Source organism: Rhinopithecus roxellana, chromosome 11, assembly GCF_007565055.1.
Source record: "Rhinopithecus roxellana isolate Shanxi Qingling chromosome 11, ASM756505v1, whole genome shotgun sequence".
In the NCBI taxonomy this organism is placed as follows: domain Eukaryota; kingdom Metazoa; phylum Chordata; class Mammalia; order Primates; family Cercopithecidae; genus Rhinopithecus; species Rhinopithecus roxellana.
In genome coordinates this window covers 112,067,358-112,079,483 of record NC_044559.1, presented here as the reverse complement: position 1 = coordinate 112,079,483, position 12,126 = coordinate 112,067,358, and the positions used below count along the sequence as shown (strand labels likewise).

The 12,126-nt window shown below is 39.3% G+C and overlaps 1 protein-coding gene across 3 annotated transcripts in view; it reads left to right on the top strand.

Moving 5' to 3' along the window:
• LOC104659067 (protein AF-10-like) overlaps nt 1–11,661 on the top strand; it is a 68,379-nt gene extending 56,718 nt beyond the window's left edge. The window contains exons 4-5 of one of the 3 annotated variants that reach the window (XM_030940586.1): nt 1,614–1,668; nt 11,234–11,661. In XM_030940586.1, coding sequence (XP_030796446.1) covers nt 1,614–1,668; nt 11,234–11,394 — 216 coding nt within the window. In that variant the 3' untranslated portion in view covers nt 11,395–11,661. The remainder of the gene's footprint in view (nt 1–1,613; nt 1,669–11,233) is intronic. The other 2 variants (XM_030940585.1, XM_030940584.1) reach the window with 2 other exon arrangements.
• The last annotated feature ends 465 nt before the right edge of the window (nt 11,662–12,126 follow it).

Here is a 12,126-nt window from a genome sequence, read left to right as displayed (position 1 = left end):
ACTTAATTTTCTACTCTAATTTTTTGTTGTAATTTATATATGTAAGTGTATATATATTTATATGTAGGATGTGTATATATAGTGTGTGTATATATGTAAAGTGTGTGTATATATGTATATAATGTGTGTGTATGTATACATACATACACATATAGGTATATATATGTGTGTGTGTATATATATATATATACACACACACACACTTTTTGTTTGTTTGTTTGTTTTTTTGAGATAGGGTCTACTCTGTAACCCAGGCTGGAGTGCATTGGCATAATCGTGGCTCACTGCAGCTTTGACCTTCCGGGCTCAATTGATCTGCCCGCCTCAGCCTGCTGAGTAGCTCTACTACAGGTGTGCCACCACCACACCCAGCGAATTTGTGTGTGTGTGTGGTGTGTGTGTGTGTGTGTTTTTTGTAGAGGTGGGATTTTGCCATGTTGCCCAGGCTGGTCTTGAACCCCTGGGCTCAAGCAATCTGCCTACCTCAGCCTCCCAGAGTGTTGGGATTACAGGTGTGATCCACTGTGCTCGGCCTATATTACTATATTGTGTGCTGCAAAACCTCTTTTGGAAACAAAGTGAGATATAAATAATGCTCAAGTGTGACGTTCAGGAACATATTCTTGATAGTAAGACAATGCCATTGAAACTTACTGTGTTTCATAAGAAGTGGTAGTGCTGGCTCTACATTTATTTTTGGTTTTAAATTCTGAGCATGGGAGGGAGAGGGATCCACAATAAAATTTGAGTACCATTGTCTTTGAATAATAATAGCTGATTAGCCTAATACCTTTCAGAAGGGAAATCAGCATACATGAAATCATTTCTTGCCACTTAAATTAAAATTCTACGTTCTTGAGTTTGGCTCTTTAAGAGAAACCAGACCTACTTGATGGCAGTCATCCTCGCTGTGACCGTAAGACAGGAAGTAAACAGATAACAGGCAGATATTAAAAGCCTTGCCCCATTCCTGTGTTGAGAGGACCTTTTTGTTTCTCCTCCCACTCTCCAGGTAAATGATCCCAGCATCTTTATGTTTTTATTGATGTAAGATTTAAAAAACTGTGGCAGGAGTTTTTTTTGTTTGTTTGGTTTCTTTTAGATGGAGTTTCCCTCTTGTTGCCCAGACTGAAGTGCAATGGCGTGACTTGGCTCACCATAACCTCCGCCTCCCGGGTTCAAACAGTTCTCCTGCCTCAGCCTCCTCAGTAGCTGGGATTACAGGCATGTGCCGCCACGCCTGGCTGATTTTTTATTTTTAGTAGAGACATGGTTTCTCCATGTTGGTCAGGCTGGTCTCGAACTCCCAACCTTAGGTAATCCACCCGCCTCGGCCTCCCAAAGTTCTAAGATTACAGGCGTGAGCCACCGCGCCTGGCTCATGGCAGGTGTTTAAAAGTTAAAATGTACTTTAAAAAAATTACTTGTCCTCTGAAGGAGATCACATGTCATCGAGAACAACTGTTTGTGAAGAATGTTCTGAAATATTCTTGGGGGACAAATAGTACAAATGCTGCTCTCACATTTTCAGTAGTTTTGAAGTTGCAGGGAAGATACTACATTTTGGATAATCTGAAATATTTATTCATTACCTGTTTCTTTTTTTTTTATAGAGATGTGAACTTTGTCCCCATAAGGATGGAGCTTTAAAAAGAACAGATAATGGGGGTAAGTGCAGAGATTTCTTGAAAAAAATGTTATTGAAAACTGGGGCAGTGGAGTATTTTCAGATACCTGGTAGTTTATTTTATTTCATCAAATTAAACAGGGTTTTCTACTCATTTTTAACAGTAGTGGCTATAATTTATGAATCCTTATTGTATTGACCCACAAGTTTTCTACTTTGTGAACAAACTTAAGCATTGGCTATTTTATGCAGAATGATCTATTAAATACATACTTCTAATTAAAATTCTTATTTTTTTGGCTGGACGAAGTGGCTCACACCTGTAATCCCAGCACTTTGGGAGGCCGAGGGAGGCGGATCACCTGAGGTCGAGTTCAAGACCAGCCTGGCCAACGTGGTGAAACCTGGTTTCTACTAAAAATAGAAAAATTAGCTGGGTGTGGTGGTGCGTGCCTGTAGTCCCAGCTACTTGGGAGGCTGAGGCAGGAGAATCGCTTGACCTCGGGGGGCAGAGGTTGCAATGAGCCAAGATTGAACCATTGCTCATTAGCCTGCGTGGCAGAAGGAGATTGTCTCCAAAAAAAAAAAAGTCTGTTTTTAAAAATGGATATAGTTTCTTATGTTAAGATTTTTTTTTTTTAAAAAATGAGCCACATTTTTTTGTTGTGGTGGTTAGACCTAAAATCTGTTGTTTTAGATTCTTTTTTTCTCTTTTGTGTATCTCTAGACAGATGATGTTTCTAGTGAATGCTAATTTTATTTAACTCTGAGGATCTTTGTTGCTTGAATATAAAGAAATGTTGACTTTTAGGCTGGGTGTGCTGCCCAACACCTGTAATCCTAGCTCTTTGAGAGGCCAAGATAGGAGGCTCACTGGAGCATAGGAGTCTGAGACCAGCCTGGGCAACATAGGGAGACCTTGGTCTCTGCAAAAGTAAATATAAAAAATAAAAATAAAAAGACTTAGTTACACATGGTGGCACATGCCTGTAGTTCCAGCTACTTGGGAAGCTGAGCAGGAGGATGGCTTGAGCCTGGGAGGTCGAGGCTGCAATGAGCCATGGTCACACCACTGAACTTCAGTCCCTGGGATGGGTGAGGATGAGACCCTGTCTCCAAAAAACAAAACAAAAAAAAAAAGAAAAGAAAAAAAAAAAAGAAATGCTGACTTCTGTATCACATTTTGTCATACTTTCCTATGGACCCTTGTGTATTACTCATTTTCTTCTCCACTTTCAGTTATCTTTGTCAGAGAAATCATATTTTTCTATAGCTCAGTACTATTCTGAAATGTGTAGACATGAGTTTATTAGACCATGGCATATATGATGAGGCAGCTAAAAAAAGTAGAGGTTTAGCTACTGTTACTATACTCTTCTCCATTTTGGGTAGCCACCTCTAAAGTAGTTTTGGCATAAATTAGAGTAATGGTGTCAGTAAATAAAAGGTAAAAATACAATGATTTTGGTTAGCTATATATATTTTACAGTTGGGTCTTCAGACTATGTTATATAGTCAGATTGTAGAAAATTTAAAAATATATTGAAAACTCTTCTTGTTATTCCTGTTCCCCATCTGCCCAGTTTATCAATAGCTTTCCTGCTACCATGTAATTACTACTTTCTTACATATCTTTCTAGGTTTCTTTTGCATATTCAAATGTGAACAGACAAATACTTAATTACTCCCTCCATCTTTATACAAATTGGTTAATATTATATACTCTCTTCTGCGTCTTAATTTTTTTCACTGAACAATTTATCTTATTTTTTTTTCTTTTTTTTGAGACTTTGCTTTTCTTTTTTCTTTGATTTTCTGTTTTTTTGAAGCTTCGCTCATTCGCCCAGGCTGGAGTGCAGTGGTGCAGTCTCAGCTCACTGCAACCTCCACCTTCTGGGCTCAAGTGATTCTCCTGCTTCAGCCTCCCAAGTTGCTGGGATTACAGGTATGTGCCACCACGCCCTGCTCATTTTTATATTTTTAGTAGAGGTGGAGTTTCACGATGTTGGCCAGGCTGGTGTTGACCTCCTGACCTCAAATGATCCTACTGCCTCAGCCTTCCAAAGTGCTGAGATTATACGTGTGAGCCACTGTACCCGGCATGAACAATTTATCTTGTTTTCAGTATAGAGCTTTTTTTTTCTTTTTAACCATGTTATCTAATATCTTTTTTTTTTTTTTTTTTTTTTGAGACGGAGTCTTGCTCTGCCGCCCAGGCTGGAGTGCAGTGGCCGGCTCTCAGCTCACTGCAAGCTCCGCCTCCCGGGTTGACGCCATTCTCCTTTCTCAGCCTCCCGAGTAGCTGGGACTACAGGCGCCCGCCTCGTCGCCCGGCTGGTTTTTTGTATTTTTTAGTAGAGACGGGGTTTCACCGTATTAGCCAGGATGGTCTCGATCTCCTGACCTCGTGATCTGCCCGTCTCGGCCTCCCAAAGTGCTGGGATTACAGGCTTGAGCCACCGCGCCTGGCCCATGTTATCTAATATCTAATCAGTCAGTGTTGATGCACTTTTTGATTTACTTTGGTGACTAACTCTTGTATATATGTCATTTTGCTTGTTTACAAGTATATCTACAGGATTATTAATTTCCATAGGTGGAAACATTGGGTCAAAGGAGTTTTGCAGTTAATTTTGATAGATAGTCTGAAATTATTCACCCTGTAGTTTTATCAATATATGTTCCCAGTTTTACCAATATATGAATAAAAAAGCTGTTCTTCATACCTTTGGTAATCTAACAGGTAAAAGTTTGTATATCCAAGCAGTAGTTTTGCATTTCTCTTAATACTAGTGAAGTTCACATCTTTTTATAGTTTGAAGAGCAATTTGTTTTTTCTCTTCTGTGGTCTGCTTTTTGACTTGGTTGTGGATCTTTTTCTTTGTTTATTGAGACAATCTCCCTCTGTCACGTAGGCTGGTGTGCAGTGACTTGATCTTGGCTCACTGCAGCCTCTCCCTCCCCCGTTCAAGGGATTCTCCTGCCTCACTCACCTGAATAGCTGGGATTATGGGCGCGTGCCACCATGCCCAGCTGATTTTTTTACTTTTAGTAGAGATAGGATCCACCCACCTCGGACTCCCAAACTGGTGGGACTACAGGTGTGAGCCACCGTGCCCAGCCACAGTTGTTGATCTTTTTAGTTTGATTTATTGGAGTGTTCATAAGGAGCCCCTCATATATTATTATGCTGTTTTGATATGAATTGGACTACTTTTTACCCATCTGGTTAGTCTTTATTTATATTGTGCTTTAAAAAAAATTTTTTTTTTACCATGCGTGAGTTTTTGACTTTAATTTTTTCAGTTTATTAATCTGTCATGACATCTGCATTTTGAGTTGTTAGAAAGACCTTCACTATTCCGAAGTTTTTTTTTTTTTTTTTTTTTTTTTAAGTGATAGGTTTTCATTCTGTAGTTCAGGCTGGAGTGCAAGTAGCAGGATCCTAGCTCACTGTAGCTTTTTAGTCCCGGGCTCAAGTGATCTTCCTGCCTCAGCTTTGAGAGTGTTGGAATCCCTGCACCTGGTATAAACCTTCCATCTTATTAAATGTTTTGTGTTTGTCTTTCCTATTCTGATTTGTTTCACTCGTTCCATTCTACCCTATTAGCTTTAAAAAAAGTTAATGTTACTATGTGCTTTTTTCCTTTCTGAATCCTCTAAAACTCTTAGGATACTGTAAATTCACTTGCCAATCTCCTGACATACATTTTATTTTTGTCATGTACTTTAATTCTCTGTTTCTTTAAGAATTATAGTGGTTTTGTCAGGTGTTTGTTGAGGATTATGCTGGTCACTTAAAATGAAACAGTTTGTGTAAATTTGGTGTTATTTTTCTTTGAATTCTATATAGAACTTTGTGAGAAACTGAAACTTTTCTGGGAAAATTTTTGATAAATTCGTTTTTTGGCAAAAGTATAGGGACATTCTTGTAAACTACCGATGGAGTCCTTGGCCCCTTACCCTTCCCCTACCCTATGTCAAAGGGGAAGGTAAAGGGCCATTTGCCCTTCCTGTAAGTGTGGGAACCTTGACTTTTCCCTTCCATGCCTCCCATGCGGCCAGGCCATCACGCCTCCCTCCTTCCTCCCTCCTCCTCCCTCCTTCTTCCTCCTTCCTTCCTTCCTTCCTTCCTTCCTTCCTTCCTTCCCTCTCCTCCCTCCCTCCCTCCCTCCCTCCCTCAGGCCATTTGGGCCTGGCCTATTTTTGTATTACTTAAGTCAATTCATTTGCGTGCGCCTCTATTTTTCCAAGAAATTTGACTACTTTGTATAAGTTGCTGAAATTGTTGGACTGACGTTGCCAATAGTATTATTATTATTATTATTATTATTATTTTGAGATGGAGTCTTGCTTTGTCACCCAAGCTGGAGTGCAGTGGTGGCACGATCTCGGCTCACTGCAGACTTCACCTCCCGGGTTCAAGTGATTCTCTGCCTCAGCCTTCGAGTAGCTGGGATTACAGGCAGGCACCACCACGCCCAGCTAATTTCTGTGTTTTCAGTAGAGATAGGATCTCACCATTTTGGCCAGTCTGGTCTTGAACTCCTGACCTCAGGTGATCCACCAGCCTTGGCCTCCCAGAGTGCTGGGATTACAGGTGCAAGCCACCACGCCTGGCCACCAATAGTACTTTATTATTATTTTGCTAATTTTGCTGGCATTGGCAGTAATTACCTCATTGTTATTCTTGATGTTGGTGATTTGTGTTCTGGTTTTTTCTTTGTTTTTATTTTTATTTTTTTGACCAGTCCAAATAGAATTGTTCAATTTTGTTGACCTTTTTAAAGAAAGTTTTGGGCTTTGTTAATTTTTATTTCATCTTCCTGTTTTCTATTTTGTTAAACTTCTGCTCTTTATTATTTCCTTCCTACTACTTACTATGTGTTATATATTCCTCTTCTTTTCTAACTTATAAAGGTGGAACCTTAGGTCTTTTAATTTAGATTTTCTTTTCTAATGAAAATATATATGCTGTAAGTTGTTCTCTATTGCTTTTATTGAATCCCAGAAGTTGTGTTTTTTTGTTTTTGTTTTTGTTGTTTTTTTTTTTTTTGCTGTTGTTATTGTTTTGAGACAGGGCCTTAGTTTGTCACCCAGGCTGGAGGGCAGTGGTGTGATCCCGGCTTACTGAAGCCTCGACCTCCTGGGTTCAAGCGATCCTCCTACCTTAGGCCCTAAAGTAGCTGGGAGTACAGGTGCATGCCACCTTATCCAGTGAATGTTTTTTGTATTTGTTGTAGAGACAGGGTCTCACCATGTTGCCCAGGCTGGTCTCGAACTCCTGAGCTCAAGTGATTAACAGGCGTGAGCCACTGCCCCCAGCCTACATCTCAAGTTTTGATAAATTTCATGTTTGTTGCCATTCTGTTCAAGACATTTTCCAGTTTCCCTTGTGGCTTTCTCTTGAACATCTTAGTCTGTCTTTGACAGAAGTAGAAGTCTGCTATTTGTTCTTAACATTGATTTTCCCTCTTATTTCTTATTTCTCTTTGTTGTTTCTGTGTTTATTTTTTAGTGCTGTATTTTAGTCAGTTTAACAATGCAACTGGTTAGTATTGCATGTAAATTTAATTAATTATATTAAATTGCCTTAAATTGCCTTCTTGGCCATATCTCTTCCTATATATATTCAAGTATTTATATTTATCTATATAGTGGTTGTGGTAGGGATTATAATTTTCTTATCAGTAAATTCAGTCTACTGAGTGTACCACTTTTTTTTTTTTTCTTTTTGAAACGGACTGTTGCTGTGTTGCCCAGGCTGGACTGCAGTGGCACTATCTCGGCTCACTGCAACCTCCACCTCCCGGGTTCAAGCAGTTCTCCTGCTTCAGCCTCCTGAGTAGCTGGGACTACAGGCACACACCACCACACTCAGCTAATTTTTGTATTTTTAGTAGAGACATGGTTTCGCTATATTGGCCAGGCTTGTCTGAAATTCCTGACCTCAAGTGATCTGCCCACCTTGGCTATCCAAAGTGTTGGGATTACAGGCATGAGCCACCGCACCCGGCCTGTGTGTATCACTTAACACGAAATGTAGAATGAAACCATATAAACTTCTTTTATCTGTTCCTTTTCCAGTCTTTGTTATAGTTTTATACGAAAGCTGCGTACATTCACAAACCTTTCCAGTCTTTTAATATTTAATGGTCATTTGTATTATAAATGAGTGTGAAGGCATTATTGTTCCATATGTTCATCATATATTAAATGTACCTACATGTTTATCGCTCTTTATATTTTTCTTCAGTTCTGAACTTCCTTCTGGAATCATTTTCCTGTTACTCAAGGAAAATTGTTTGGTGTTCCCTTTAATGGAAATCTTTATTTTATTTTATTTTATTTTATTTTTTTATTTTTTTTGAGACGGAGTCTCGCTCTGTCGCCCGGGCTGGAGTGCAGTGGCCGGATCTCAGCTCACTGCAAGCTCCGCCTCCCGGGTTTACGCCATTCTCCTTTCTCAGCCTCCCGAGTAGCTGGACTACAGGTGCCCGCCACCTCGCCCGGCTAGTTTTTTGTATTTTTTAGTAGAGACGGGGTTTCACCGTGTTAGCCAGGATGGTCTCGATCTCCTGACCTCGTGATCCGCCCGTCTCGGCCTCCCACAGTTCTGGGATTACAGGCTTGAGCCACCGCGCCCGGCCCTATTTTATTTTTTTTTTTTGAGACGGAGTCTCGCTCTGTCGCCCAGGCTGGAGTGCAGTGGCCGGATCTCCGCTCACTGCAAGCTCCGCCTCCTGGGTTCACGCCATTCTCCTGCGTCAGCCTCCTGAGTAGCTGGGACTACAGGCGCCCGCCACCTCGCCCGGCTAGTTTTTTTTGTATTTTTTTAGTAGAGACGGGGTTTCACTGGGTTAGCCAGGATGGTCTCGATCTCCTGACCTCGTGATCCACCCGTCTCAGCCTCCCAAAGTGCTGGGATTACAGGCTTGAGCCACCACGTCTGGCGGAAATCTTTTTTTAAAAAAATGTTTTCTGGCTTTATTTAGCTACCTAGTTTTTTGTTTGATAATTTGCCTTTTGTCTTTAAGATTTTCATTTCTTTCCCTTAGTTTTCTGTAGTTTTATTAATGTCCCTTGGTGTATATCTTATATTACTCTGATTTATAGTGGTTCTTAAGTCAGTGGCTTTGGGTCTTCTGTTCTGGAAATTTTTTAGGTATTATCAATTCAGATACTGCTTTCATGCCATTTTCTCTCTTATATTTCTCTGAGACTCTGATTACGTGTGTGTTAGACCCATCTGCCTATTACATTTTTCATGTGTCTTATTCCATTTTTTGTATTTCTTGCTTTTGTGTTTTGTGCTAACATTCTGGATTTCTTCTGACCTGTTTTGTTCGTACTAATTCTCTTTTCATCCATGTCTAAACCATTGTTAATCCCACCCATTGATTTTTTTTTTTTTTTTTTTTTTCTTGAGATAGGGTCTCTATCACCGAGGCTGGATTGCAGTGGCACAATTATAGTTCATAGCAACCTCCAACTCCTGGGCTCAAGCAATCCTCCCACCTTAACCTCCTGAGTAGCTGGGACTATAGGTGCATGCCGCTGCACCTGGCTCATTATTTTTTTTTTGTAGAGATGGGGGTCTCACTTTATTGCCTAGGGTTGTCTTGAATTCCTGATCCACCTCAGCCTTCCAAAGTACTGGGCTTACAGATGTGAGCCACTGTGCCTGACTGATTTCTACATTTCCGCTTTACTTGTGGAATTTTAATTTAGTATTATAGTTTTCAGTTCTTTGCATCAATTTAGAATTTTGTCTTGTGTGTACTTGATCATAGTAAGCATACTTACTTTAAAATCTTTATCTGATAACTCAAATACTGATCTGTTTTGATTTTCTTGTTTCTCCTTATTTTTGTTCATATTGTCTTGTCTGTCATGTGTTTGGTACTTACTGTGCTGGAAATTATATGTAATTAAGAAAGTTTAGGCTGGGTGTGGCATCTTATATCTGTAATCCCACCACTTTGGGAAGCTGAGACTGGCGGATCACTTGAGGTCAGGAGTTCGAGACCAGCCTGGTCAACATAATGAAACCCCATCTTTACTAGAAATACAAAAATTAGCCAGCTGTGGTGGTGGGCACCTGCAATTCCAGCTACTTAGGAGGCTGAGGCAGGAGAATTGCTTGAACTGGGAGGAAGTTGCAGTGAGCCGAGATCATGCCAGTGCAGTCCAGCCTGGGTGACAGACCAAGGCTTTGTCTCAGAAAAAAAAAGGGTAGAAATTATTTGTAGCCAAGATGATAACTGTTTTCTTTTAGAGAGGATAGATGTATATTTGCATCTGCTTGGTGCCTTAGGGGTTGTAATTTAAGATTATCTTGGTCAAATTTCAGATTTTGAGATGGTCAGAGCCCTGGTGTAGTCTCTTTGAGGGTCTGTGTACTTTTAGCTTATTCTTACCCCTGGTTTGCCCTTCAGTGTTGCATCTGAAAGGAGAGGGGTTTACTTGTTCCCTTTTTCTCTTGGTTGTTTGTGAATGTACATCCCTGTACTATTAGGCCTCTGAGTTTGTCAAAAGTACCCTTCAGGCCGGGCGCAGTGGCTCACGCCTGTAATCCCAGCTTTTTGGGAGGCTGAGTTGGGTGGATCACCTGAGGTCGGGAGTTCAAGACCAGCCTGACCAACATGGAGAAACCCCACCCCTACTAAAAATACAAAATTTAGCCAGGTGTGGTGGTGCACGCCTGTAATCCTGGGAGGCTGAGGCAGGAGCATTGCTTGAACCTGGGAGGCAAAGGTTGCAGTGAGCCGAGATTGCACCGTTGCACTCCAGCCTGGGCCACAAGAGTGAAACTCTCTCTCCAAAAAAAAAAAAAAAAAAAAAGTTCCCTTCATCCTCACCACTGCTTTCTCTGAAATAGACAAATGTTCCCTGGGCAAAAGTGGCCAAAAACTGTACCTAGGACTTTCATTCTCTTCCAGTTTTAGCCCAGAAACTCCTCACTATCATATCAGCTCTTTAATACCTTCAGTTGGGAGGCTGAGGCAGGAGAATTGCTTGAATCCGGGAGGCGGAGGTTGCGGTGAGCCGAGATCGCACCGTTGCACTCCGGCCTGGGCAACAATAGTGAAACTCTGTCTCAAAAAATATATACATATATATTTAATATGAAATTTAACACATTTCAAATTAAAATAGTGAAATGATTGTTATTACTAATATTAAAAATATTGACACTAAGATAAAAATAATTTCATGTTGACATTTAAAATGATTAAGATTATTAAATTTTATCATAAGTATTAAACTTTTAAAAACTCTTTTTATAGTGGTTCTCAGAGGTAGTGTTGATGTGAATATTTGGTCACCTGTATAAGAAGTGTTATTGCCGACATCTGAATTTATGAATGTTTCCCTTTATTTATATTACTGTACATCATAACTGGGGAAATGATTAAGAATGCTTTTTTTTAGTAGTGGTTTGAGTATTCTCAAGCAATGGAAGTAAGACAGCAATGAGAATTTGTTAATGTCCTTGTTGTGTGTTTGTTTCAACAGACATTTGAGGGATCTGTTAAGGAAGTTAATGATGTTAATTTGCTTTTGATAAAACTGAAAGTATGACATTTATTTATTTATTTTTAGGTTGGGCCCATGTGGTTTGTGCCCTGTATATTCCAGAGGTACAATTTGCCAATGTTTCCACAATGGAACCAATTGTTTTACAGTCTGTTCCGCATGATCGTTATAATAAGGTACAGTGGATATTATTTTATTACTGTTTGAATATCACTGCTGGGAATTAGAAAGGAAGTTTTTGTGTTTTTAAAATTACAGGTCTCCATCAAATTCAGGGGAGATTTGGAAAAAAAATTACTACACCAAACTACGGTTATTAAAATGTTGTTAATATGTTACTAAGGTCACAGGAGTACAAAGCAAGCAAAACTGTCTTACCTTTTATAGTAACCTAGGTATTTAGTATTCTACGATTTACAGGATATTTTAATCCTTAGAGATGGGCCCTTTATGAATTATCTACCTCTTTTGTTCTTTCAAGTATCAAGAGTCTGTTAAATTTGAATTATTATTTTGCATAATATTCATTATAATGTATCACATTCTTTTTTGAGAAACAGTCCTATATTAGAATGTTACCTGTCTCCCCTGCCAAAGTTATTTGTACCCCAAGATATGGTTTTTATTGTTCACCTTAAAAAAAAAAAGTTTGCTTTTTTCCTGTATATTTTTCTTCATTTAGTACATATATATTATTGTTTTATTCTCCTCTCCATTTTAGGTTTCACTGTTACCCAGTGTGCCTTTAGATATAGTTTTACTATTTAATTGAAGGTACACATTCCATCCTTGGAAGAAATAGCAGCCAGCTTTAAGATTTTAAATGTTTTTGTGTAAAAAAACTTTTTATTATGTAATTAATATTTATTTTAAAAACTTGAAAATACATACAAGTAAATACATATAAGACAAAAATCATTCATAATCTTCTTATTCAAGCTCATCCAGGTTTTTTCCTG